This window comes from Puma concolor, chromosome B1 (assembly GCF_028749965.1).
Source record: "Puma concolor isolate L17-30 chromosome B1, mPumCon1.1.hap2, whole genome shotgun sequence".
NCBI classification, from domain to species: domain Eukaryota; kingdom Metazoa; phylum Chordata; class Mammalia; order Carnivora; family Felidae; genus Puma; species Puma concolor.
Window position 1 is genome coordinate 143,493,723 of NC_141670.1, and position 27,691 is coordinate 143,521,413.

Sequence of the window (27,691 nt, forward strand, 5' to 3'; positions counted from 1 at the left end):
ACAGCCCTAGTTCATCAAATATGTTCATGTTTTTCAAACAAATAAAGGTTTATTATAGAGTGAATTGGGCCCAACTAACTTTCTTCCTCAACTTCAGATAAAAGCAAGTAAATATGGATTTTAGTCTAGAGTTGACCACAATTTGGGTAGTCAAGAGATAGGAGACTTGGTTCCAATGATGCTTTTTCCAGCCTAGTTGATTAGGCCAACCAAGCAGACGGTGGTACTCACTTAAGGCTTAGTAAACAAGCCACACTGCCTCCAAATGTCTACTTATCCTTGTAGAGAACATCTGTTCCTATCTCTTTGGCCAGCATACTTTCATTGTTAGAAATGGCCTCTCTAATTGGTGGTGTGGTAAATCATAAGGTTTCTTTTTCTTCATGAGGGTATGATTACACCTGGGGGTAAGATCCCTGACATAAGCCAGATCAATCAGAATTTTTCCTAGAATTTTGGGAGACTTATCCCAGAGACAGGTTCTTTGTGAATACACACTATTTGAGCTAGGTAAACCAATGTTGCCACCACAACAAGGCTGTCTGAGAACAATGCCAGCCCAGAGTATTGCACAGCCAAGAGAGATGTCATATAAACACTTGGATGCAACTACATCAGAAGCTAAACCCTTGGACTTCCAGGTCAAGGGAGCTATAAATTACAGGCTTTGCTTATGCCAGTTTGAGCTGAGCTTCCACCACTTACGCTAAGGGTCCCAAATAATATACTTTTCATATACCTTCACCTGCTTTGCTTCTATCTTTGGATAAGAACCTTGTCTACGTTATCCTTGCCACTTACGGTTTGATCCCACTCCAGCCATCTGGTCCCTTCTTGATTATCTGCATCCACTGTCTCTTCATTCTGATAACTTCTACCCTCTCTTACTTCTGGTTCCATATCCTCTACTTACAAGCTCTCTCACTCCTTTTGATATAAAATGGGTTTTCCCCCCTTATCAGACTCTAATCACAAAAAGGCACATTTTAAACAAAGGGTATTAATCACAGACTTTGAACTGAACACTCTGCCTTTAACTTAACACTGCCTCATAAATGTGTCTGCATGGCTAGATGCTCTCCACATCTATTATTTTAATGGCTATATAATGTCCTGTGTCAACTTCCTCTATGATGATTTACTTAACTACTCCTCTAATACAGACATTTAGATAACTTCTTAATTTATAGTATAAATAAGGCTGGAAAGAACACTTCTTTATGTATAATTTTTCTTTCTTCTAAATTAATTCCTTAGGGCAAATTCCCAGAAATCGCATCAAAACTGGGTTTAATCATTTAAAATTTTCTTTCTAATAGGCGTAAGGTGATATCTCATTATTGGTTTAGTTTTCATCTGGTTATTTTTTTTAAGTTTATTTAGTTATTTTGAGAGATAGAAGGAGAGCACATGCATGTGATTGGGAGAAGGGCAGACAGAGAGAGAGAGAGAAAGAGACAGAGAATCCCAAGGAGGGAGATTCTCAAGGATCCCAAGGAGGAGAAGGATTCTCTGTTAGCATAGAGCCTGAAGCGGGGCTTGATCCCCGTGAGATCACGACCTGGACTGAAATCCAAAGCAAGATGCTTAACTGACTGAGCCACCCCAGTGACCCTCATCTGGTTATGAACAATGATCTTCTTAATATATTTGTTTGCTACTTGTATTTTCTCTTATGTGAACTCTCTGTTCTTAGTTTAATTCCTGAAGTTTGGTAGTATTCTTAAATATATGCATGAATTCTTTTTAAGTACACTAATTCTTTATAACACTAATTCTTTGAAAAATCTGTTCTATTGGGCTTTTTTTTTGTTTTACCTTATTAGATATTTTTAAAACTTTATCATATTTGTCAATACAGTCTTCTGTTTCATCACCCTTTAAAAATCAATAATTCAAAATTCAAGTGTTAGTTTTAACCTTACAACAGAATTCCCTACTAATACCAGCTAATAGGATGGATATTGGTTAAGACTTCTCCAAAGGACAATTTGGTAATGTGCATTAAATGTGTACATAAATATGCTTTTTTAAAAATGGGTATCATGTGGCTCAATAATTTTATTTCTAAAGAATTTACCTGAGAAAATAATTGAAATTTATCCCAAGGAAATAACTTATCCTCAGGAAATAGTTGAAAACTGGGCAAGAATGTTCATCACAGCATTGCTTACAATACCAAAATATTGGACTATGAATACCAATCAATAGGGATGGCTAAAACAACTTACACTTTATCCATGATAGACTTATGATGTAGACCAACGTGTATTGACATAGAAAGGTATTCACTATATAGTATTATATTTAAAAAACAGTGACCAAACAATATACATATTGTGATGTCTGTTTTTGCCACACACACACACATACACACACATAAGTTCTGCAATAAGTTCATCTAATATTTAGTAGTAATTATCCTTGTTTGTGAGACTACTTGGATTAATGGAGACTTTCCCTCTTTTTTTAATGTTTCAGCATTTTGTTTTGTTTTTTTTTAAAGTTCTAATATTGCAACAGCTCTTTTCTGCATGTTTTGGGTGTAATAGGTTGGTAGAAGGCACAGAAAGTTTGGGGTTTTCTATGATAGTTATGGGCTCAGTTAACTTTAAATCTTATATAAGTAAATCTGAAATTATCATAAAATATTTCCTTGGCCTCTTGTGATTTGAAACCTGTTTTTAAGATACACCTGCTAAAGTGATTTCTGAGGCACTTCAGCGCAAAGTAGAAAGCATTAAAATATCTCTTTACATGTGTTTATTTTAATAGATCATAAGTGCAATTATTTTCTCCTCTGTAATGCTAAAGCACCAGTGTCTAAAATGTTTCATTAACTTTAAAGGAACTACATGTACAAGGAGAACCAATTTAGCCTTCATTTAGGTAAAACATTTGTACGATTCCATGAAGAAACTTACCACAGGGCAGAACTATTCAGTTCAGGAAGGGGATATATAACTAAGGATATTCATTCATTCATTCATCCCCTGGCAGTGTCCTCTACACAGCTATAAAAATGAGTACACTATAATCAATGTCCTCAGTGAGAGACAGATGTACAAAAAATCGAGTACAGTCCATTGACATAAGGCAGTGGAGGTACAAATATCAAGTACAGTGGTTAAGGTGTGCAAAAAGCCTCCATCAGTGGCTTTTGCCTGCTTTTTAATTTTATGTTTATCTAGTTTCTTCTCTTTTAGAACAAATTTATAATACTTTTAATATAATAAATAGGTGATTTGGCCATTTTCATTTAGAAAAATCAAAAAGGAAAGCTATCACTGTCAAGAGTTGGAATGACATTCTGGGTTTCGTAGTTTGGTATTTAAAAAACACTATTTAAAAAACCATTATTGGCCCTTTTAACAGTTTTCTTCTTAATTCAATAATTTATTTCTAGTACCAAGAAACAATGGAATTCTTAGTTTTAAACATACAGGGGTGCCTGGGTGGCTCAGTGGGTTGAGCGTCTGACTTCAGCTCAGGTCATGATCTTGCCGTTGGTGAGTTCAAGCCCCGCGTCGGGCTCTCTGCTGACTGCTCAGAGCCTGGAGCTTCCCTTGAATTCTGTGTGTTGCTCTCTCTCTGCCCCTTCCCTGCTCATGCTCTGTCTCTCTCTGTCTCAAAAATAAATAAAACATTTTTTAAAAAATTTAAAGGTACAATCTCCCTTGCTGAATAAATATCCTTGACCATAATCAGTTTGCATAAAAACACCTCACAGGAATACATACACCTTGACACTCACAGTATTTCTTTTATTATGCTTTACATTTATCTCCTAACTGTTATTATTGAGGTTTTTTCCTCTAAGTCAGCAGTGAAACAGAGTAAGAAATATAAAAAGACTTTTTTCTTCAACACCTTAATGCATTCTACTAAAGCAGTAACCAAAGCAGCCATTAACATGAGTTTTTCTCCTTTTTGTATGTGCTTGTGTTATCTCATTCCTATAAAATCTTCCTCTCTTCTCCTCCTAAATCCTCAAACTATTAAGAATCTTTTCTGACAGTTCATGTTTTTCAAAGAGGCCCCACTATTCCTTAAAATATCATACCATACTTGATCTTTCTTCTAAAAACATTTTATTTTTTTTATTTTTTTAAGTTTATTTATTTATTTTGAGAGAGACAGAGAGAGCACAAGTGGGGGAGCAGCAGAGAGAGAGGGAGAGAGAGAATCCTAAGCAGGCTCCATGCTCAGCAAAGAGCCCAAAGCGGGGCTCAGTTCCAAAACCATGAGATCGTGACCTGAGCCAAAATCAAGAGTTGGATGCTTAACTAACTGGGCCACCCAGGCAACCCTAAAAAACAGATTTAAGTTTTTTAAATGTTTATTATTGAAGTATAGTTGATATACAATGTTATATTAAAAACAGATTTTAAATGTAGAAATTGGTAAATCTGATAAAACTCTAAAAGCAAACAAAAAGATAACTCTTCAAAACCTGGGGTACAATATATAAAATAACCAGGTTTCCAATAAAAATTTAATACAATAAAATGTACTTTATTCCAATACTATCTGGAACATAATTTAATCTTTGCAAATTATGAAGAAGAAATGAGAAATGCCAATTAGATTAAAGAGGAAGTAAAACAATTATGCCACCACCTCAGGGGGCATCATTATGAGCAGCAATATTACAGGAGTGGATTAATGCCTATTAATAGGGAGCGTCACTTGACATAACGCCAGATTAAGCCATTTTTGCTGAGCTAATGATGAACGTTAACAGTACAGACTAACTGTTGGAATGTGTCTGCAGACTTATCTTTCTTGTTCAGCACTGATCATCCGTTACATGGAGCCCCTCATGTTCTCTCCAAAGCCCCAAAGCTCTGGAGAGCAACAACATGAGAACCCTGCTGAAAATGAGAAGAGGGAGGAAAACAGCAGAAGATGGTGCCCTGATATCTCACTTCCAGCAATACAATCATCAGTTACTAGTGACAGAGTTAGAATTTAAGAGCAAATGATTTCCATCTCAAAGGGTCCCCAAATGCCTACAGAATGTAATTCAAATGCCTTCTTCCAGGCCCTATGTGATCTGGAGTTTAAAAATCCTTCCTCTGTTTCATCCCATTGCTTCTCACACTTCAGTCAGACTGAACCTTTGTCACTCAAGCTTTTACTCATACTGATCCTCTATCTTAAAAGCTTTCCCTTCATCTCTTTCTGCTCCAAACTGACCCACATTCTAAGGCCAAGATCAACAGCGGTTTCCTCCCAAGAATAACAACATTCTCAACAGCTGGCATGTACTTACCATTACTATATCCCAGGTACTTTCATGTATTATCTCATTTATCTTTGCAGCAGTTCTATTTACGTACGCAAAACTATTATCTCTGTTTGCAGATGAGGTGAGTAGCTTGTCCAAAGTCAAAGAGCAGTGAGAGGTCACAGACTGAAACTCTCAACTTGGAATCTAGAGCTCGTACCTTTAACCATGCTGCTGTGCTCCTTTACTGACACTTATCCCAAAGTGCTGAGAACTGAGTTCACTATTTGATTGGAGGAGATTGGAGAAAATGACTTTGGCTACAGTAACATAAAATCCTATTCATACTGGCTTAAACAAGCCTAGAGAATTTCTAGGCTCATATAACAGTTCCCCAGGGAAGGTCAGTTCCTGTACTGGTTACATCAGCAGATCAACAACCAAACTCCTTGAGGAACCAAACTCTTTCCATCTCTCTTCTCCATCACCCTCTGTGTGTCAGCTGGGTAGCCTAATGGTTGCAGCAGCTCCAGGGATTGCATTGTCACCTGCCAACATTCAACGACAAAGTTTTCAAAATCTCCCATTAACGGAGAATTCTTTCTCCTGAGGTTTCCTTCTCATGAAGGGACATCAACATATCATTCTAGTGCTTTCTTATCCTTGGGAAGTTGGCATGATTTATGTGACTGATAAATTTAAAATAGTAACTGTGCATGATTTAACTCACTTTTTCTTTCTCTTCTAGGGAGCAAACCTTTCATCCAAGAGCATAGGTTGTTCTCTGCTTCTCCCAACAGTAATTCTTACCTGAGCAGCTTTCCTACATGGGAAAGCTGCTTCAGTCAAGGTCTTCCTGTGAATACATAAGTCTGCTGGAATATGGGGGTTCAGAATCAGTGAGCCCATTTGACTAAGAAAATCAAAGTTATATCAGCCACCTTAGCTTCACTGATTAAAAATAAAAAGGTGACTTTTTTTACATCTATATTTATTCTTTCTTTACTTCTCAATTCATTCAGAACTTGCAGAGAGAGAGAGAGAGAGAGAGAGAGAGAGAGAGAGATGCTATCTATGGGGTTCTTTCAAGCACCAAAAACTTAGCAGACTTCCATGCATATCTTTTTGGCCACAAGTAAGTCATAAACTCACTCCTAAACCAATCCTGGCAGGGGAATATATACTTCCTGATTTGCTTACAACTAGGATTTACACAAGTCTTGTGGGGAAGGAGTGGGGACTGGGAAAAAACTAGGATTTTGCCAATAGAGAAAAGGAGAAAGTAGGCAACCTAAGGTCTGGTACTACATGACCAAGAGACATAACTCATATCTTCTAGCACATGGAAGTTGATAAATAAATATCTGGAACCCAGCTGGATCACTATTACAAATACCGACAGCAAATATAAGAGGGAGAACTTTCTTCCTTGCCACTAATTTCTGTTCTCTCCCCCTTAGACCAACTTCCCTCCAGATTACAGGGAAACTCAGAAAAGTAAGAGCACCAAAGAATAAGTATCTATTTCTGTTAATAATTTTCTCTTGCTTACTGTTGCAAAACCATTTCAGGAATGTAAGGTTTAAGGAACTACAAAATCTACTCTCCAGAGTAGACACTCTCCTCTCCCTCCCCCTCCCCCACCATTCAATTTCCCTTTGGAAGAAAGGAATGACATAAATTTAATAAATAACCAATCTTGGGAGCTGTCAGGAAAGAACTCACAGGTCATGGCCCAAACTCAAGGGCCTCCTGGGTATAACAATAAACATTTTTACTGTGAAAGCTTTTCCCTTTCCTTCTTCCCTTCATTTAGTTTATAAACTCTAGGAGCCTAAGACATCATTGCTAAAAAAGAATTTAGCTGGCATACCAGAAACAATACACTTATTTTACATAAAACTGCTCAGATTTTTTACAAAATTATCTTGTGCCATTTTTATATTTAAGTGTCCCTTCCTTTCACAGAAGCAAATGCCATCCATATGAAATTTTTAGAGCCAACTTTTCTGTAGACATTTGCCATTCAAATACCAAAAAACATAAGCTGGCTTAACTCATAATTGTCATTTGATATTTACATATATTCTTTTCCCTTAGTAAGCAGAGGGCTTTAAAAAGTAAGTAAACTATGACAAGAATATACCATAATGTGTCATAAATGAGTGACAACTCTTTCCCAGGGGATATGTACATCTGTATATATGAATGTATTGTGTATAAAGTAAACATGTATATGTATATATTTTGTAGTTATAAATAGACAAATGGAGAAGAGAAAACAAAATGAATATCAGGTTATAAGTCAATTTGGAGCAAAAATGATACAAACTTTAAAAAAAAAAAAAAGGTAGGGAGAGTGTATGCTCTAACCAGAAAATTGAGATACATGATCACAGATAGCATAGTTTGAACAAATGAATACAGCTGCATCCTCTAAATTCAAAACAAAGCATAAGAAATGTGTTCGTTAACTTAAAACATCTGCTCCTACCACAAGAATATGAATAAGACTGAAAATGCATATGGGTTATTCATCAATAAAAGTACAAAATCTCTTATATTATTCCTCTCACACAATATTTTAAGAAGATATAAGTTCCCAAATAGGAAACTGGCACATGTGATTACAAAGGACAGTTGATAAAAACTCAGAAAGGCAGAAGAGTCATCCAAGGCACCTAGAGCCCAATGTACCACCTGGCACTGTGGGTACAAAATCCCTCCCTTTAAAGAAAAATACAGGGAGAGACCCTTCACTGGACACTGGAGCCAGGAATTTCTCTCACTTCTCGAAGGGCTTCCTGAAGCAGAAATACACAGCTCACACCTTCAGTCCATACAACTAAGACCCCAAATTGGCAGTCATTAAGATGTAGCCAACACTCTCTGATAGTGACTGTCCAGTCTTGACTTGAATACCTCTAGTTAAAGGAAATTTATTGTGGCACCTAGCACAGTGATGATGTGCTACTGGTTTTCTGCAAAAGAAAATTAAGTTTTCATCCCAGAATAAGTACATTTTAATAAGACCTAGCATTCCCACTTAAGAGCATATTACTCAGTATTTAAAAATAAATGAAGATGGACCTGAGGCATTTAAAAATGTTGAATTCTTGTTAAGCTATAACAAAAAACAACAATATCCTACAATGCCCAATAGTACTCTTAAGGGAAATTAAGGAATGGCTGCTTTTATTGCTTTCCCTCTGAGTGTATCCACAGGATGCCAAGTATTCCCCCTGACTGCTACAAAGTTCAGAATGTTTAATAGTAGCCCCTGGCCAAGATTCACTAAAAGTTTAGGGGGACTTTGGGCATCCCCCTTTGGAATAGGGGATGCTTCCAAATTTTATTTCTCTTCTCCATAAAATCTCTTGAGCATGTTGATAAATACCAGCACAAATGCAAATTTGAGACTTTTCATTTCTAGCGGTCTCTCTTGTGTTAGAGTTTCAAATAAAAGAAAGTAATGCTATATAGCACACTGATTTTTTAAAAAGGAGACTAGCACCGAAGAGCTCAAATTGTCTTCCTTTATCCTTCTTAGCCCTAATAAACAAGGCCTACAGATTAGACCAGAAGTTCTCAATGTTCCTCTGCCATAGTATACACAGTGGACAACACTCCAAGTATACGAGACTTTGACAAAACACCAAAAATATTTTGTAAAAATCTTAAAAGATACAAATCAGAAACCTCAATGAGATATTATCTCATACCTTTTAAGATAGCTATTATCAAAAAGACAGAAGACAAGGGTTGACAAGGATGAGGAAAAAAGGGAACCCTTGCACACTGCTGGTGAGAATGTAACAATATGGAGCTTCCTTCAAAAAAATTAAAAATAGAACTAACTTATGATCCAGCCATCCAACTTCTGGGTATATATCCAAGGAAATGAAATCAGGATTTTTTTTGTTTGTTTGGTTTGGTTTGTTTTTTTCTAAATTTTTATTTAAATTCTAGTTAGTTAACATATAATGTAGTATTGGTTTCAAGAGTAGAGTTTAGTGATTCATCACTTACATGATGATTACTGGGTGGTAACCCAGTGCTCAACCCAAGTGCCCTCCTTTATATCCATTACCCATTTAACACATCCCCCACCTACCTCCCCTCCAGCAACCTTCAGTTTGTTCTCTACAGATAAGAGTCTCTTATGGTTGGCTTCCCTCTCTTTTCTTTCCCCTTCCTCTATGTTCATCCATTTTGTTTCTTAAATTCCACATAAGAGTGTAATCATATGGTATTTGTCTTTCTCTGACTGACTTATGTCGCTTAGCATAATACTCTTTAGCTCCATCCACATTATTGCAAATGACAAGATTTAACTCTCTTTATGGCTGAGTAATATTCCATTTTATATATAATTTATATATTTATAAATATATGTTATAATTTTAATTGCATTATATATAATATCCATAATTTGTCTATTATTGATAATGCTCCTATAATATATATTCAGGTGCAGGTGCCCCTTCAAATCAGCATTTTTGTATTTTTTGGGTAAATACCTAGTAGTGCAATTGTTGGGTCATAGGATACTTCTATTTCTTTTTAATTTTTTTATTTATGTTTATTTTTATTTTTGACAGAGAGAGAGAGAGACAAAGTGCGAGCGGGGGGGGGAGTGGGAGAGGGGGCGGCAGAGAGAGAGGGAGACACAGAGTATGAAGCAGGCTCCAGGCTCAGTTGTCAGTACAGAGCCCGATGCAGGGCTCAAACTCATGGACTGCAAGGTCATAACCTGAGCCAAAGTCAGACATGCAACTGACTGAGCCACCCAGGTGGCCCAGAATAGTTCTATTTTTAACTTTTTGAGGCATCTCCATACTGTTTTCCAGAATGGCTGCACCAGTTTGCATTCCCACCAACAGTGCAAAAGTGTTCCCTTTTCTCCACATCCTCGCCAACATCTATTGTTTTCCTGTGCTGTTAATTTTACCCATTCTGACAGGTGTGAAGTGGTATTTCATCGTGGTTTCATGAAATTCTGATTTCACAAAACCAGGATCTTGAAGAGTCCCATGTTCATTTCAGCACTATTCACAATAGCCAAGATATAGAAACAACCTAAAATCCATCAACTGATTAATGGCTAAAGAAAAAGTGGTGTATATATCCAATGAAATGTTATTTAGCCTTAAAAAAGTAGGAAATCCTGCCATTTGCAACACGCTGGGTGGACCTGGAGAACATTATGCTGAGTGAAATAAGTCACATGCAGAAAGTCAACTACTGCACAATCTCATTTGTATATAGAATCTAAAATAGTCATACTCTTAGAGTGGACAGAAAAATGGTGGTTCCCAAGGCTTGGGGCAATTATGCAAGTTAAGAAGATGAACAAATTCTGAAGATCTAATACACAACAATGTGACTGTAGTTAATACTGTATTGTACACTTGAAATTTGCTAGGAGGGTATATTTTTGCTTGTTTCGAGTTTTTATTTAAATTCCAGTTAGTTTACATATAGTGTAATACTAATTTTAGGAGTAGAATTTAGTGATTCATCACATATATAATACCTAGTGTTCATACTAAGAGGGTAGATATTAAATGTTCTCACACCTGGGGCGCCTGGGTGGCGCAGTCGGTTAAGCGTCCGACTTCAGCCAGGTCACGATCTCGCGGTCCGCGAGTTCGAGCCCCGCGTCGGGCTCTGGCCTGATGGCTCAGAGCCTGGAGCCTGTTTCCGATTCTGTGTCTCCCTCTCTCTCTGCCCCTCCCCCGTTCATGCTCTGTCTCTCTCTGTCCCAAAAATAAATAAACGTTGGAAAAAAAAAAAAATGTTCTCACACCAAAAAAAGAAAGAAAATGGTAACTAAGTGAGGTGATGGATAAGTTAGTTAGCTTGCGGTGATTTTTTCACAATATATACATATATCATCAAGAAGTACATCTGAAATACATACAATTTTTATTTGTCAATTATTCTTCAACAAAGCTGAAAAAAAAAATTTAATGGGATATATAAACTGATTGCAGGCAAAGACCCAGCTATAACTACCCCCCTCCCTTTCATTCAGGAAAACATACGAAGCAAAATGGGGAGTAGTGTTGTAACTAAGATGACCTTCAAACTGTTTAAACTACATAAACAAAGAGCAAATTCAGGCACTACAACAGATTTCTTGTGACCTTCTTCACAACTGCTAACAAGAGTACACCGAGGCTTCACCTGGGGTGAGAACCACGCATGAGACTATAATTCAAGCTTAAGTGCTGTATGTTAAGAATTTTAAAAGCTCTACAGCTGCATGGTAGATTACAGTGACCATGAGCTCTGTGAGGCTATTTATATTTTAATTTTTTAATTAATTAGCATTAATAAAAATTTTAAATTCAGTCCCCTAGTGTCACCAGCCACATCTCGAGTACTCCATAACTACATGTGGTTCATGCCTACCATACGAGACCCTGTAGCTATGGATCATTTCCACCAGCACAGAGAGCTCTATTGGATAGCACTGAGCTACTGAGCTAAGGAATCTTGGAGAGGATCTAATGCTCTCATGTTATAAATTTAGAAACTTAGAGCTTATTTCATTCAAGTGACTTACTCAGTGCTTCATAGCTAGTGATTACAGAGCCAGGACCCAAACCAAGACACCCTGGCCTCTACCACTCCGTCATTTCCACTCCGACATTTTTTGTCACCTAGATGATGTAAGCAGCCAGTTTCTTGCCAAGCACAGTTCTGGGTTCTTTCACAAGCATGTTCTCAGTTAATCCTCACATCATCCCTATGAGGAATACAGTCCTCATTATATAGAAGATGAAATTGAGACTCAGCTGTATAAAACATGGGACCTGAGGCCACACAGCAGGTATATAGCAGTACTAGGATTCAAACTCCAAAGCCTGGATCTTTCCACTATGTCATACTATACAGTAGTGAAGTAAACCCTCCACATTTTTAATTGTCCCTGAATTTTTTTCTTTCTTTCAAATGTGTTAAAATTTAGTGTCTCATAATCTACTTTGTCAGCATTTGTGAGCAAAAGTATCCCAAGTAGGAAAATTTCAACACTTTTAACACTTTTGACCTAGAGAAGAATAGTTTTGTGCAACTCTCCCAATCACAAACGCTTACAGCAACAATAGCAGCAGCTGACCTTCACTAAGTGTTGTAGGTCTAGGTCACAAGCACAGAACTGGGTGCTTCATGTTGATCTCCTTTAACTTTTGCAACAATCCTGTGAAGTAAATAGTTTATTTCCATTTTACAGACGTAAAAATTGAGGTTAAGAGTCCAACTACCCACCCCTAGGGAAAATCTAATAAAGAGAATTGCTTACTTGTGGTGATACCGAAAGAAAGTTAACTTCTTTTTGCTCAATATAGTTTAAAAACAACAGAAGATAAGTGAAAACACTGAAATAAAAAATTTATCTTACTCCTCACACTCAATGCCCCAATCACAGTTAAACATAGGAACTAGGTAGTCTCCTCCTGATAGATTCCTGATTTAAAAAGGTCATGCTCTCCCTTTCTCTCTTTCTGATGTTACAGAAAGTCCTGAGAGCCCAGGGGCAGGGGTGTTGTGGGACATGAAACACACCCCAAAATAGATGACTCAGTGCTTCCCAAAGTATAGGACCTTCCTGGGTATTTTGACTCCCTTAATGTTAATTTTTGACCTGAGGAATGGAAAGAAGAGAAAAGTAAGGAAGACAGTGTTAAAGAAAGGAGAAGAGACACAACTGAGGGCAGTACATGCAGCTTAGAACCAAATTACCCCAGATTGTCACCACAAGTCCATACAGCTAGCAAAACTGACAAACAGAACACATTGTTGGGAGTGTGTGTGTGTAAAGTATAGCATATATATTTTTTAAATTGGAATGACCCCCTCCAAACATTTCTCGCATCATGTGGTGGATCTAGTTAGTTCAGGAGAGCCTCAGTTAGATGGTAAGGGGTTAGCCAGGGACAACTGGCTTTTGCAGGAGGTCAGGAGAGTGACTGGCAGAGACAAATGCATGGCAGGTGCAGCAGCAAGGGGGTGGGCGTATAGAACTGAAGGTGAAATAAGCTAGTTGTGTGCAGACAACAGGCAGACTGGCTTGGCAGAGAAAAGCAGGCTGCTCAGTGAAATGGCTCTCGAGTCAGAACCGGATTTGATTGCTCTCTCCTTCTGGTACTGACTAGCTATATAATTTTTGGACAAACAACTGAGACCTTCTGAACCTCAGTTTCTTTATCTGTAAAGTAAAGACAACACCTATTTCCTGGGATTGTTGACAGTATGAAATACATAGTAGGTGCTTAACAACTGCCCCTTCCTCTTGTTATTCTTCTTGGTTGGTAAAGAGGAGTTTTGTTATGGCGAAAAAGAAAATACAATGCACTACATCTGAGTGTCCTCCCCACATTGTCTGCTTTACTCTACAAAACCCCCTCAGGAGAGGCCTTATCTATCCCCATTTCACACAGGAGGTGATAGAGATTCAGGAAGATCTTGTCATTTTCTCTAGGTCACCAAGCTGGTTTGTAGTGGAGAAGGAAGAATCAGAATGAGGTCTGTCGGGAGACAAGCATCATGAATGCTCCACTATCTCTGAGAGCTTCCCAGGCAACAGGGGATGAGATTAGAGAGGAATCAGTGGGAGAAATCCTCCCAAGACAGGCTAAGAGTTAGCAACTAGCAACCAGTACTAGACCCACGTTCTCATTTGCTTGGTACGTTTTCTGGAATTCTTCTGGGTGAAGCTGATGCTTTGTTGCTTTCAACCAGACCCACTCTCCACTTCTGGTTACTCTCTTGAGAAATGGATTAAGTTCAGGAACTTCACATCCTTTGCCCCAGTTTTCTCACCTATAAAATGGAGAGTTCAGAATACACGATCTCTGAAGTCACTCCTAGCTCTAAACTGTGTGTGGGTAGAATTTACAGGGTTTAGAACAGGGACATTACACCACCATCCCCAGAGGCAGCTCCCCACTGTGAGGCCTCTTACTAAAGACACTGTCACCCAAAGAGTTGTTTAATCAGAAAATCCTAGAATAGTATATAAATGCTCTTAAACTCTTTTATTTTAATTCAAAATACAAAAATGTACATGCATTCAATTTCATTGATGTGGGAGCAATGCCTTTCTCCGAGACCGCATCAGGTGGAGAGAGAGTAGCAATGAATCATGCACACAATTAACTACATCCATAATGTATCATCCGCCATTTCCAGTTTAAAGTTCCTTAAAATGGAAATAGAACTTAAAATGGTAGCAAATAAATCCAAATGTAGAATCTCTCTGGATTTTTGTGTTTTTCCCCAATCTTTTATAGTTGTTTCTCTTACACTTAATTTGACAGCAAATTTTTAGTGACTCACCTCTATGGAGTCTTTTTAAAGTATTCACCATAGTTTCCCTAGAAACAAGAACGTTATTTCTTTTCACATTCACATTCAGCAGTTTAATTAAACTATAAGTCAGATTTTGTCATTCCTCTGCTATAGCTCCGCCAATACACCTTACCAAGAAGACAAGCTAAAGTCCATACAAGGCCCCTGCCCACCTCTCTGACCTTGTCTCCTGCCATCCTGCCCATGGATCATGCAGTCCAGCCATTCTGACCTCCACGCACTTCTTCAAATGGCTAAGCCAGCTTCTGCTTCAGATTGTACCCTTGCTATTACCCTTCTCTGGAATTCTTCAGGGAGACTAGCTCTTATAATGGCTGCTTTCAGGTCTTTGTTCAAATGGCACCTTCCCAGTGAAGCCATCCCTGTCACCCTGTTTCTAGTAGCCACCCTCATCAGTGTTTTCTATCTCCCCACTCCCCTCTTGTTTTTCTCCATAGCACTTATCTGACATTCTATATATTTTACTCATTAGAATTCAAGCTTCCTGAGGGCAAGGATTTTGTCTGTTTGTTCACTGATGTATTCCCAGCTCCTAGAATAGCAGGTTCACAGCTGTCACTCAATAAATATTTGTTTAATAATAATCTTTATTATTGGGTGCCTGGGTGGCTCAGTCAGTTAAGCATGTGACTTCAGCTCAGGTCATGACCTCATGGTTTTTGAGTTCGAGCCCCAACTCGAGCTCTGTGCTGACAGCTCAGATCCTGGAGCCTGTGTCAGGTTCTGTCTTCCTCTCTCTCTGCCCTTACCCTCCCCTCTCAAAAATAAATAAGCATTAATTTTTTTCAGAAATAATAATAACCTTTAGTATTGTAGTAAGTATACTGTCTTTCTAGCTGAGTCACATAATTACAATAATAAGGACATCAGGCTTGAGGAGGTTTAGGAACACATGTAGCAGAGTCTTGGTAAGTAAAGAAGCCAACTGGCGGGGATCAGGAGTGTGCTGGTGCACTACAGTGCAGCATAGTAGCCCTAAGCAGCCATAAACCCTGGAAGGAGCCAGGACATGGAACGGAGAAGAGCAAGATCACCCATTAAGTGCAAATTAACTAGACAGTCTCTCCTTTAACTTGAATGGCATTGCCCTCTCCAAGTACATGATGCTTTCATATTTGAATGCACACTAACACAGAGCAGTATCAAATATAGAAGATAGGCTAGCCACTATTCTTTGGATACAGGGGAACAACAGCAAGAAGACATGTTGTCTTGTTCTAGTGAATCCCTTAATGGTCAATTTACTTTTAGCAAATCTCTTAATCTCTTTCTCATCCTTGGTTCTTCATTAAACAGGAGGAGAATATAAAATAATACATGGCCTGCTTGTTTCAGTATCTATTGTACTGGATAGATCAATAGTTATGAAAATACATTTTTTAAATTATAAAGCAGTGCATACAACAAAACAATTTTCTGGGTATTAACGTGGAAAACCGACTTGTCTATAATATCTACTCAATTCCCCAAAACCAGTGATGTACGTCATAGCACTTTGATTTTAAAATGATTCTCAAAATGTATTAAAGAAGAAACACAAGGAAAAGTAGGCTGGGAAGGGATGAGAAAGAGAGGGAAAATGGCTTTCTCCTGATTCTTTAATAGAAAAATACAAGGGGAGAAACATAAATCTCCAGAGTAATAACTATATTATATAAAGTTTAGAACCAAGAATATTACTGTGAACATCTACAATTATCTAGACTGTTGGATATTTCAGATATTCCTCATCTATCTCAACACCGCAAGGATAATCCAAGATGACTTATCAATATCACACATGTCAGTAGCAGGTTGTGATGTAAATGAGCAAACCCTCTGCAACCATTTCAGTTCTGTTTTTATTATAGCATTTATTAAACCAAAATAAAAAAAGTGGTGAAGAATGACTTGTCACGCCATTTATTAGAGTTGATGGAGTGTAGACAGTCTTTTCAATAAGGCTTTCACACACTGTTATGCACCATAGTACCTTATTAATGAAAAGAAATGCATGAGACTTACATCAGCTTTTCCCCCAAGTCATCATGACATTAAATTCAAAATCAACTCTACCATACATGGCAAAAGTTCAGAGATAAAATGTTAATTTGCTTGCTATTTACCAAAACTTAAAGTTACAATTCACAGCAACAGTCAGGAATCTTCCATATTGTACTCAATTTAATAATTTTACTTTTTTTTTTATTTGGAGGGGCATTCAAAGGAAGAAGCAAATGCAATGGGAAGATAAACAAATTGTGCCCTAGTTCATAGCTGACAAGAGAATGGGATCTAATTTTCTTTCTGATTGAAAGAACACAAAGGACAGCTATGGAATGCAAATTGTGTTGGGTGTTTGAACTCCTTCCCCAATACCTGAGTATTCAAATGGAACTAACTCACTCTGGAAAAGGTATTAAGTAATTGAGCATGATTGTGCCAAGCTGAGGGATAATCCTCAAACTGTGAAGGAAAATAAACATATTTCACAACGATAGGGTCACCTCACTCACTCGGCAACCTCAATCAAGCATTTTACATTCGAAAGAAATAAACCAAATATGTGAAGAATGACCTACCGCCAACAAGGAACCCTGATAGACACAAGCACCTGTAGGGAAAAACAAAACAAGAATTAAAAGGAATGCAAAATAGACCAACAGGCACTGCCCCAGCAGACTTAGGCTAAAACTGCATGTACATGCATCATAGTCAGCAAATTGTGCTTTTTCCAAAATCTTAAAAGCTTGAGCATTCTGCCCCTGGGGAAATAAACCCATACAACACAACAACACTTCTTGGACACGCATGAGGGAAAGCATCATTAAAACTTATTATATGAATTTTAAAATAAATGTGTTTACAATGGCATGCCATGTATATACAATGTATATTTTTTCCTATGCAATAAATAAGCAAAGTCTCGATAATCTAGTCCCAATTTACTTATCCAGGCTTCTCTGTCACTCTTTGCTTACACAAATTCTCCAGTCTGACCCAAGAGGCCAACTTAGGATCTGGCGATAACACTTCCATATCTCAATGCCTTTGTTCACTTTTGTGTTTTTTTTTAAATTTTTTTTAACATTTATTTATTTTTGAGAGACAGAAAGAGATAGAGCACAAGCAGGGGAGGAGCAGAGAGAGGGAGACACAGAATCCGAAGCAGGCTCCAGGCTCTGAACTGTCAGCACAGAGCCTGATGTGGGGCTTGAACCCACAGACCGTGAGATCATGATCTGAGACAAAGTCAGACACTCAGGCGTCCCGACACTTTTGTTTTCTGTAGGAGACGCACTGAGTCTATTCAGGTTCCTTAAATTTGATCCCATTTCCTTCACGAGGTTTTCCAGCCCACAGGATTGTTATGCTTATTTCCCTTTGGCGCTCACAGTACTCAGTGTCTGCATCATCCATTTGTGAATTCATTCTTGTGTGCTTCCTTATAGTACCCTTGCTAAGGATGCTAAGGATGTAGAACTGTTGCATCTACCACGCTATAGAGTTTAGATCCTCTTGGGACAGGGATGGCTTCTACTGCTCTGTCTTCCCTAACTCGTCACATAGTAGGCATCTACTTACGTATCTGGCTGATTATCTCTTCCTTGCCTTTCATACAGTAGGTTCCTCTATAGGGATATTATAACATTTATAAGAGAGCGGTGGAGATTGTAGTTATTTGGAAAGAACTCTTCCATTGAGCTCTTGAACTCCAATACTCTTTTCACCCTCTTTTCACTCAATTTTTCTTTCTAATAGGCTGGTTATGAACTGATACATCTTTCTATTTTCCATTCATTAAGCACCAAATAAAAAACAACAAATGATTTGCTTCTAAATGGAAAAGAAGGCTAAATGTGAATGGGACAGCCTATATTTTCTGAATAACTAGCCTATCACAAAATAAATCTTTCCATGTATTATATTTGAAAACAGTATAAAATTGGAATCCTAATTTTAAAAAACAAACACATTTTCAACCAATCTTTGAACAGCACAACAGGTGTTCTTTTAACCTAGAAACATGTGGGTAGTGTGCTAACAGGTACTCTCTCAGAAACAGAAGCTACAAAACAGATTGGAATAACATGCACACACCAAGGCAGAAGCACAGTTTGACAATGGGCTGCACTTGGTGTCCAAAGAGGGAAGGACATATTTTACTACAGTGCTTGGCCTCCAACAGATCATTCATGAAATCTCAGAAACACTAACTACTCAGGAAAGGACCAGTCTGCCTTATGCACTAATACTGGAATTAAGAACAATCTTTAAAGAAATGAAATGGCTATTTACACTTGAGGTCTGAATCAAAGATCTTTACTGGCAAATTTATTGGAATGACTTTTGTGCCCTTGACATTCAAACAAGAATAACTTGAGAGGAAACCTTGGGAGAAAGTTCTTAACTCACTTATTTTTCTTTAATAAATAAAGACTTAGTAAAAGAAAGAAAGAAAGAAAGAAAGAAAGAAAGAAAGAAAGAAAGAAAGAAAGACAGACAGACTTAGTATTTTAGTCTGTGGTATGTCATGAGAGATATATATGTATATGTAAATGTATATAATAATCACATATACCTGTATATAAATAAAATAATCCTATAAAACCCAAATAAATATATATCAACACAATTCAATTTCTAAATTACTTAAGTTGACATATTTAATTACTTCTTATGTTTAAAAAATAAACACAAAGATCAGGGGTGAGTGGGTGGCTTAGTTGGTTAGGAGTTTGACAAGCTCAGGTCATGATCTCATGGTCCGTGAGTTCAAGCCCCACATTGGGCTCTCTGCTGTCAGCGCAGAGCCTGCATTGGATCCTCTGTCCCACTCTCACTCTGCCTCTCTCTCTCTCTCTCGCTCTCTCTCTCAAAAATAAAACATTTAAAAAATTTTATTAACACAAAGATCATCCCTTCAGTACAATTTAACAAAATTTAACCTTTAGAATAAACAAACAAAAGTTAACCTTTAGAATAAGACCATCAAATAATTTTACTGCCCTCCTACATAGCATTACCTTCCAAAAGCCAATCATCTTTTCAAAGCTCCAAAAGGAATCAAGTATCTGAAGAAATATCCATCTACCCATATCAAAACCCATTTCTGTAAGGTCAGATAGATGTTACAAACCCCCTGTAACATTAAAAAATAAAGCAGTGGGGCGCCTGGGTGGCTCAGTCGGTTAAGCGTCCGACTTCGGCTCAGGTCAGGATCTCGTGGTCCCTGAGTTCGAGCCCCGCGTCGGGCTCTGGGCTGATGGCTCAGAGCCTGGAGCCTGCTTCCGATTCTGTGTCTCCCTCTCTCTCTGACCCTCCCCCGTTCATGCTCTGTCTCTCTCTGTCTCAAAAATAAATAAACGTTAAAAAAAAAATTAAAAAAAAAAAAAATAAAGCAGCATTGAGTGTGGCATCACATACACACTTGGCTAAGCCAAACATCTGCTAGAGACTCCAGTCAAAACGGTGTGTAACTGCTGATAAATTCCATCATTAGGAAAAGGAAATAACTCAATTTGGGTTGCTCCATGATGTACAATGCCAAAAGAAATAAGCTTTGCCCTCAGAGGACTTTCCTAAAACGGAACAGCTCTACCCAGAAGGCAGATGTACAAATGAGTCTCCATTAACGCGGCTTCCAAAACCTCATTTCTACTCTCTTGAGAAAATAAAGCATTCCAGTGTGATGCCCAGTCCTATCAAACATTTATCACCACCCAATGCCAGATGCAGTCCTCCAAAGCAAGCATATTTCTCCCATACTAGCACGCTACTCACACCCACCAACAGATAGAGTTGGGAGGTTTGCTGGCAGGAGGTGCTGGATACAGCTGCTGGTTTTGCACTAGAGCAGAGACCTTTCCACTAACTGATCAACTCATATAACACAGAAAACAAAGGGACTCTCTCCACTCATCACTTTATTTTTCTGAAGGAGTACAGCTCTGTCTGAGATTTAGATTTATGGCTTTACTGGAGCTTTAAAGGAAACTCCAGATCAAGGTGAATTCTGACAGATGGTGAGGATCTAGTAGAAGAAATAGCCTTCTTCAAGAGAAAACAAGAAACGTAAGAGACCACAGAAGCTGGAATTCTCTGACCAAGAACTTCATTGGTTTTAGGGCATAGAATACAACTGAGATGCTGGGTAATTTAAATTCCAAATCCTTATGAGGAAGTACATAGAGTTTTGTGGGGTGAAGTGATCACATACAGTGCCAAGAAGGAAGCCCAGGTCCCGAGACATTCCTACATGTGGCTGACTCCGGTCTTGTAGGTCACACAGGCAAAATGTTACTTCCTAGTCATTTAAACAAGTGAATATCTACGTTTAAGCCCTTTTGCACATTATAATGTGCTCCTTTTTGAGAGACATGTATAAAATCTAAAGTTTTCAGAGAAAATATGAGATATAAGTTGTACCAGGACTCTCATCCAGAAACCACTCACTCCAGAAACTGTACCTGGTAAACTGAATAAACTAGAGAAGTTAAATCCAAGAGTCACAAAATGTCAGATAGATTAGTTCAAAGACAGAGTCGTATATATGGCCATAAGATATGAAAAGATTTGAAAAGTATGGTATCACAAAAATATGACTCATTAGGAACAAGCAGCCACAAGTTAGCATTTAAATGTTCAAGCTTTATGTTGTGTTGTAATTCAGCATATGGCTTGTACACTGTGGAATAGTTAAAATAGAATCGTTTTCTGGACCGACAGGACAGCTCATGTCCTGATTATTGTAAACCAGGATTCAGATCAATTAATAGAGTAGTTAAAATGAAAATGGGCCAACTGTTTTTGAACTATTGTAAGATTTGGCACACAACTCCAACTCTGCCATGTGGTATTCTCCTCCCTTCTCCTGAGCCGTGTGGTGGAGGGTATTTATGACTACTTGTGTCTGAATAAAATTGAGTGGTATTGCCACTCAAGTCCATAACAGTGAATACAGATGACTGTGGCTTCACTAAACAATGTATATGCAGAATCCAATCCCTAGAGGAGAAGAGAAATGTAGTACGATGGAAATATGAGCCTATGACAATACACTTCTTTATTTTCACTAGCAGATAGTTGCAAAAGTGCAATTATTCAATAGTGGGAAACCCACCAAGCACCGATGTTCACCTATCTCCTATTTCTGCTTTACTAATATTAATAATTTCTGGGTATGCAAACTTCTTTAGGACAGGTAATATGATTCCCCCTATCAGAAGTAACTGCACACATAAGCTCTCAATAAAGATTTGTGGAATGAAAGAATGAAAGGACAGGCTATCTATCCCAATGAATATCTTCTCTTTCTTCACACTGAGTTTTAAGCATTAAATCTTACACAAAAGGAACTCTCTAGCCAAGAGTGGAACCAAATATGCTGATCCATAAATAAAACATGCTGTCTATCAAATTATCTTTTCCAATGTATTCTATTAATGGCATTTACAAGAAGAATCTGGAAGATTGTGGGATTGGCTAAAGCCCCATGGGGAGAATGGGACACAGACAAGTAGAAGTCAATTCTGACAACCTCCAATTCAATAATCTTCTCCTATCTCCAAGCCACCATGTTCTATCTAGCATTACTTCACAGGACTTGCAACAGGTCAACACAACTCAAAATGTACTTCTCCAAAACATGTCATGGCAAAGCTTGTCTGATTCATTAAACAGCCATGTTCACTAGTTTCTCTGTGACTTCTTGATTTAATTAAGTTCTCAAATCATAGTGATTTGTCAGCTTGGCAATATAAGACAGCATAAAATAACACTGCCAATGATTTGCTTATAAAATTCATTTTTCTTTTAATAACTAAAATAAAATTCAGAACCAGAAAGTTGCAAGTGACCACCACAAAGAAGGCAGCAAATGTTGATATTTTTTCCTATGTTTGATGATTAGCAAAAGCATTTAACAGCTATCACCTAGCCCGCTGACTTCTGCATTTGGTAAATGACAGAGCCACAGCCCAAAGAACTTAGGTGGTTCACTCAAGGTCATACAGCCACTTATCATAGAGGCCAGTCTAAACTTAATTCAAAAGAGTGTGATTACACAATACTCATTCATCTGACCAATATTTTTTTTAGCACCTAGTGTGTACTAGGAGCTGAGGTGGAGATGTAAGACTAATTAGGAACCATCCTAGGCCCTCAGTGAGCATACAGCTATGTGAAGACCCAAACCTCACCTTCATCAACTGTAATTGTAGAATTAGTCAATGGGGTACTAGAAGCATATATGAGATGCCCTCTGAGCACTAAGAAGAAAACATAAATTCTGCCATAGCCTGGTCAGCAAAAGTATCGAACCATACATCACAACACGAGAGGCACACATGTGAATACTTCTTTTCCATCTTTAAAAATCATTGGGGTGCCTGGGTGGCTCAGTTGGTTAAGCTTCCAACTTTGGCTCAGGTCATGATCTCTGGGTTCATGCTGACAGCTCAGAGCCTGGAGCCTGCTTCGGATTCTGTGTCTCCTTGTCTTTCCGCCTCTCTCTCTCTCTCTCTCAAAAGTAAGTAAACGTTAAAAAAATGTTTTTTTAATCATTGCCAAGGCTAATAATAAAAACTTGAAGAAATCTGTAAGATCCTTAAGTTTTCCATCCTTGACTTCAGTGCTCTTATTTTTAAGAGAAAAAGAAAACCCTGACAGAAGCAAATCAGAAGTCTCATTAGATGACAGCTGATTTTTTGGCTGTGGGTCTGATATCACTTAATTAAATTACTTAAATAAGATAATGTATGCAAAGTGTTTGGCATAGTGGAAGCCAAGTAACGTGCTCAAAAAATGTCCACCTTCATTCATTCATCATTAGATAAGCACCATTACGACTCAGATGGAAACTCTCAGACATCTACCAGTCCAATTTGTGAACTGATTCTAGAATGCCTTGAAGGTGGGGTGAACCAGTAAGAAGCAAAGTTTCCAAAGAATCTTTGGAGGAATAGCGCCCCTGGCGCCCTGCCCTCCTCCTCCGGGATCAGAAGACTTTGGACATTCTTAAACTTCGCCCATTGTACCAACCAGTCTTCCAAAGAGCGAACCCTGCAGGCTCTTAATAATAATGGCTTTTGTAATTTCAAGAGATTTGGTTCTGAAAAAACGGCGTCATTCCAACTGCCCCCTGGTGAGCTATCAGGGAGAGAGAACACGTTTTCCGCGTTGCTAGGGTATGATTCTAAATAAGAAACTGCCACCACCAAGTGAAAACATAATTTTTCTCTAAGTCTCAAATTCTGATTTGGGTGGCCTGGGTTAACTCTCCCACCTGATTTATTATTGCAAGTAAGCCCTACAATTTTTATTTTTTTTAAGTATGCACACGTACAGTGAAGACATTTCTACAGGGTATGCCCTATTTGAAGTCTTGCACAGGCTCCAGACGTGCTTTTCCGGGGTAAAGTAATTGACATGCTTCCCGGGAGGGTGCGGACAGGCGGTACCTATACCCATGGTAAAGTCCCCATCACTGTGCGTGGACTCCCAAGGCCACGCCACTTTCTCCGGAGAAACTAGCAAGGAAAAGGCAGCTGCTCTGATGGCCAGAGGTCGATCCAAGGCAGGGCTTTGTCCTCTGCCTGGCCTCCTGCCGCCTCCGGCCCTGCGCCCAGACTCCGCACCCTCAACTGCCCCAACCCCGCAGCAGGCGAACGCGCCCCGCCCCGCCCGGCGAGCGCCGCCGCCGCGGCTGCGGGTCTGATTTGCGGCGGAGCAGGTGAACTCTCCTTCCCGCAGCTGGATGAATAATGAATGGAGACGGGAGGGGAAGCCAAGAGCCCGCGGCGGTGGATTAAGTCGTCTTCCTCCCAGTCCGCCGGCACCCTTCCCCCTCTCCAAGCACTATCTAGACGACTTTCCCGTCTCCCCGGAGCAGGTACGAACTCACAGCGCCTCGCATCCCCGGGCCCACCATCCCATGACCCCCGAACTCTTAAATTACTTATGGATGCATTTATTTGCCTGAGCCCCGACTGCCTTTGCTATCATGGCGACAATTCCCACCGTCTCCTTTCTCTCCCCCAGGTCGGGGCTCTACACACAGGTTGGAGCCCCGGAAGAAAACCAGGAGTGAGGGCGAAGTAAGAGAATGAAGCTAAACTCCTATTAATCACTTTTTCCCCCCTAGGGAAGCAGGCAGGCTCGTAGGCTCGTGCCTCTCTGTACTAGGGAGATTTCTCTTAGTGCATTTGAATTGTCTACGTACAGAACGCGCTCTATCTAGTTATAAAATCTTTACTGGACTTTACAGGGACACTTCCTGGGGCGAGGGGGCAGGGAGAGTGGCGAGGGCTTTAAGGTGCCGGATTTTTGTTTCGTGGGAGCGGAGGTATTTTTACCCAGGTAAGAGCAATTGTTCGCTCCTCGCCTACGCTTCATGCAGTCGCTTTCCGTTGGGGGCAGCGGGGAAGTGGGAAAAAAGAGAATCCAGTCTCGGAGATGCCACCTCAGTTGGCCACCCACCCACCCAAATGCACTAAGGGCAGAGAGGGAGGCGGGAGACGGGCTTGTGTTCTGAATGCAAAACAATCAAGGAGTAGGAATCTTCTCAGAAAAAGCCCACTCCAGTTCCACTCCCACCCACCCACCACCCCCAAAGAAACTTCCACCCGACCCCCAATACCATAAACACGCTTGACTTTTTAAACGGCACGACCTCTCCCCCCCCACACACACACACACAAGGGGGGAAGGGGGGGGAGGCACCGCTCTCTCACCTTCGGAATGATGAGGCAATGCCGCAAATTCCGCCAATGCTAGGGCCACCCCGAGCCACACTCTGAAGGCACCCATTGCCGCTTCGACACCCACACTGGAAGAGCCCAGCCTTCAGCATCCAAGAACCAGCTCTCGCCCCAAACACCGGCTCTGGCGCCCGGGCTGGCGCGCACCGAGAGCGGGGGTTGGCGGGCGGCTACCTCCGGGGAAATGCGGCGCTGCCCTGGCCCCGAGTGACACTCTTCAGCAGCCCGGAGGCGCCGGGCCGCGCGGGGGATTCAATTCACCCACTGCCCGGACGGAGAGCGCGCTCAGGTCTCCCGCGGAGCAGCACGCCAACGTGGGCTGAGCTTGGAGAATAAAAGAGGAGGCAGAGCGCAGTTCTCCTCTGTAGACTCGCCGGAAAGTTCCCGTCACAGGCTCATCGGACCTCCCAGCATTTCTCTCAGACCCGACGCGTCCGCTCCTGGGTCCCCGGCCGTGGAGATCCCGGCGCAGGTTGGTCCGGAGCAGCTTTTTAAAGTTCGCTTGACACTCTACGTCGGCGCTGCGTAGGCAGAGGGGGTCGCCGGGAGCCCAGAAAGACCCACCCACCCCTAGGCCGGGCCACCCGGCTCCGCGGACCTCAGCCCCCGGTGGCCGCTCTCTGGAAACTTTGTGCCGCGCTGCGGGCAGCTCCCGGACTCGGCGGCGCTGCAGCCGCACGGCGCCGCCTCTGGCCGCGCTCCCTGCAGCAGCCGGTTCGAAAGCTTCCTCGAAAAGAACGGGGGCGGCGCCTCGGGGGGCGCTGCTGCTACTTTCTCGCCTCCGCCCCTCTCCAGGGTGAGGAGGGCTGTGGGGGCGCGGCTTGCTCCACGCGGACTGCCACCTCGGCGCTGTACACCCGGTGCTGGTCTGCAGGGTTGAGGTGTGATTACGGGAGTGCAGGAGGCGCCATAATTTTAAATGCACGGAGGAAAGAGCTAGGGAGGCTGGAAGGGATCCCGAAGTCAATGCTGCCACTCGGACTAGAGAGCCTGCATACGCACAAAATAAGGCCCCCTCTGGATCCCAGCGTTTAAAGGACACACGCTCCGCCTCCCTCCCCTCCTTCCTCTCTCCTTTGCTCGGTGTGAAAATGGACCCAGGGACTCGGAGCTTTGGCAGAGATTCCAGAGAGTCACGTGGGGAAGGGGAGAATCTAGGAGGGGGGCAGTGAGGGGAGGCCGAGAGAGCAACCTGATCCCCTTATTCGTTCTGCTGGAGTACATATTGCCTTTGTCTGGGGCGGGATCAAAAGTGGTCACACCAGGGAGGGGAGGGGGAGGGGGAGGGGGAGGCGGTGATGGGTGGTCCTTGCTCACTGAGAACCTACCAACCGGGTCCTCACCTCTCGATTCAGGAGGGACCCATCCGGGAGGAGGTTTTACCCGCATTCAAAGGCCCTGTCGCTATCCTCCACCCCCACACCCCGCCACTCCTTGCTGGACTAAGTGCGTGAGGCGGACCTGATCCACCTTGGTGGTTCTGAGACCCTCCTGTTGTCCCACCAAGGGTTTTACCAGCAACCTGCGAGGGTCTTGGCTTGTGTGTCCTAGGCAGGGCCTCCCACCGGGCCGGGAATGCACCTTTACCTCTGGCAGAGACTGTCAGTGGAACACTGAGCGGTCTAGGCGAGGTGGCTCCAGCTGCGCCCCCAAATGCCAGTGAGTGGGAAGTAAACCTCTGGGCTACGCAGACTGGGGCGCACACTTGAAAAGTGGAGTCAGGACTGAGTGACGATAGCAATGTTTATATGACCAAATAAAAAGAGCTGGTCTTGGGTTAATCGCTTTACGAGATGAGAATGGTTGCCTCAAGAGAGATGCTGGCTGGGATCTGACTGACCCGGAGGAAACACGTCCTGGTTCCTTTAGTTGACCTGACTTGGGTGAACGTGTGGAAGGGGAGTTTGTCCAAGCTGCACACGCTAGGCTGTGAAACAGTGGGGGGGGGGGGGGGGGGCACTTGTTTTCAGTCTTTACAACCATCCTAAAGGTGGGCCAACGTGCTAATGCTCTCAGCCGCAACTTGGAACAAGTATAACTTAGTTAAGTTGTAAGTTGTAACTGACGGATATCTGCCATCCCTGTATGTATTCCTATTTAGCCAGAGCAAAATGGGAACCTCTAAAAACCGGGCACTGACTTTTGAGTTTTTAGAGGAGCCAGGGGGTTTGCATCTCACCCTCAGTCTCTCCTGGGTTACGGGGGTCTCAGGAACAGAGTATGTTTATCACCTTTGTACCTGAAACACAGAGTAGTAGATGCTCATTAAACGTTTGTTGAAAGAACGTACTGAGTAAAATAGTCCCTAAAAGCAGTGGCCACATCAAGTGCAGTGGGGCCCCAA

General features: G+C 40.9%; 1 protein-coding gene across 1 annotated transcript in view; it reads right to left on the bottom strand.

Annotated features, from left to right (window-relative positions):
• The window catches only part of FRAS1 (Fraser extracellular matrix complex subunit 1), a 438,063-nt gene extending 412,606 nt beyond the window's left edge, over positions 1-25,457 (bottom strand). The window contains exons 1-2 of the mRNA XM_086704782.1: positions 25,321-25,457; positions 17,170-17,201 (exon numbers count right to left, since the gene is read on the bottom strand). Of these exons, the coding sequence (XP_086560908.1) occupies positions 17,170-17,201; positions 25,321-25,396 (108 nt within the window). The 5' untranslated portion in view covers positions 25,397-25,457. The remainder of the gene's footprint in view (positions 1-17,169; positions 17,202-25,320) is intronic.
• Positions 25,458-27,691: the final 2,234 nt, after the last annotated feature.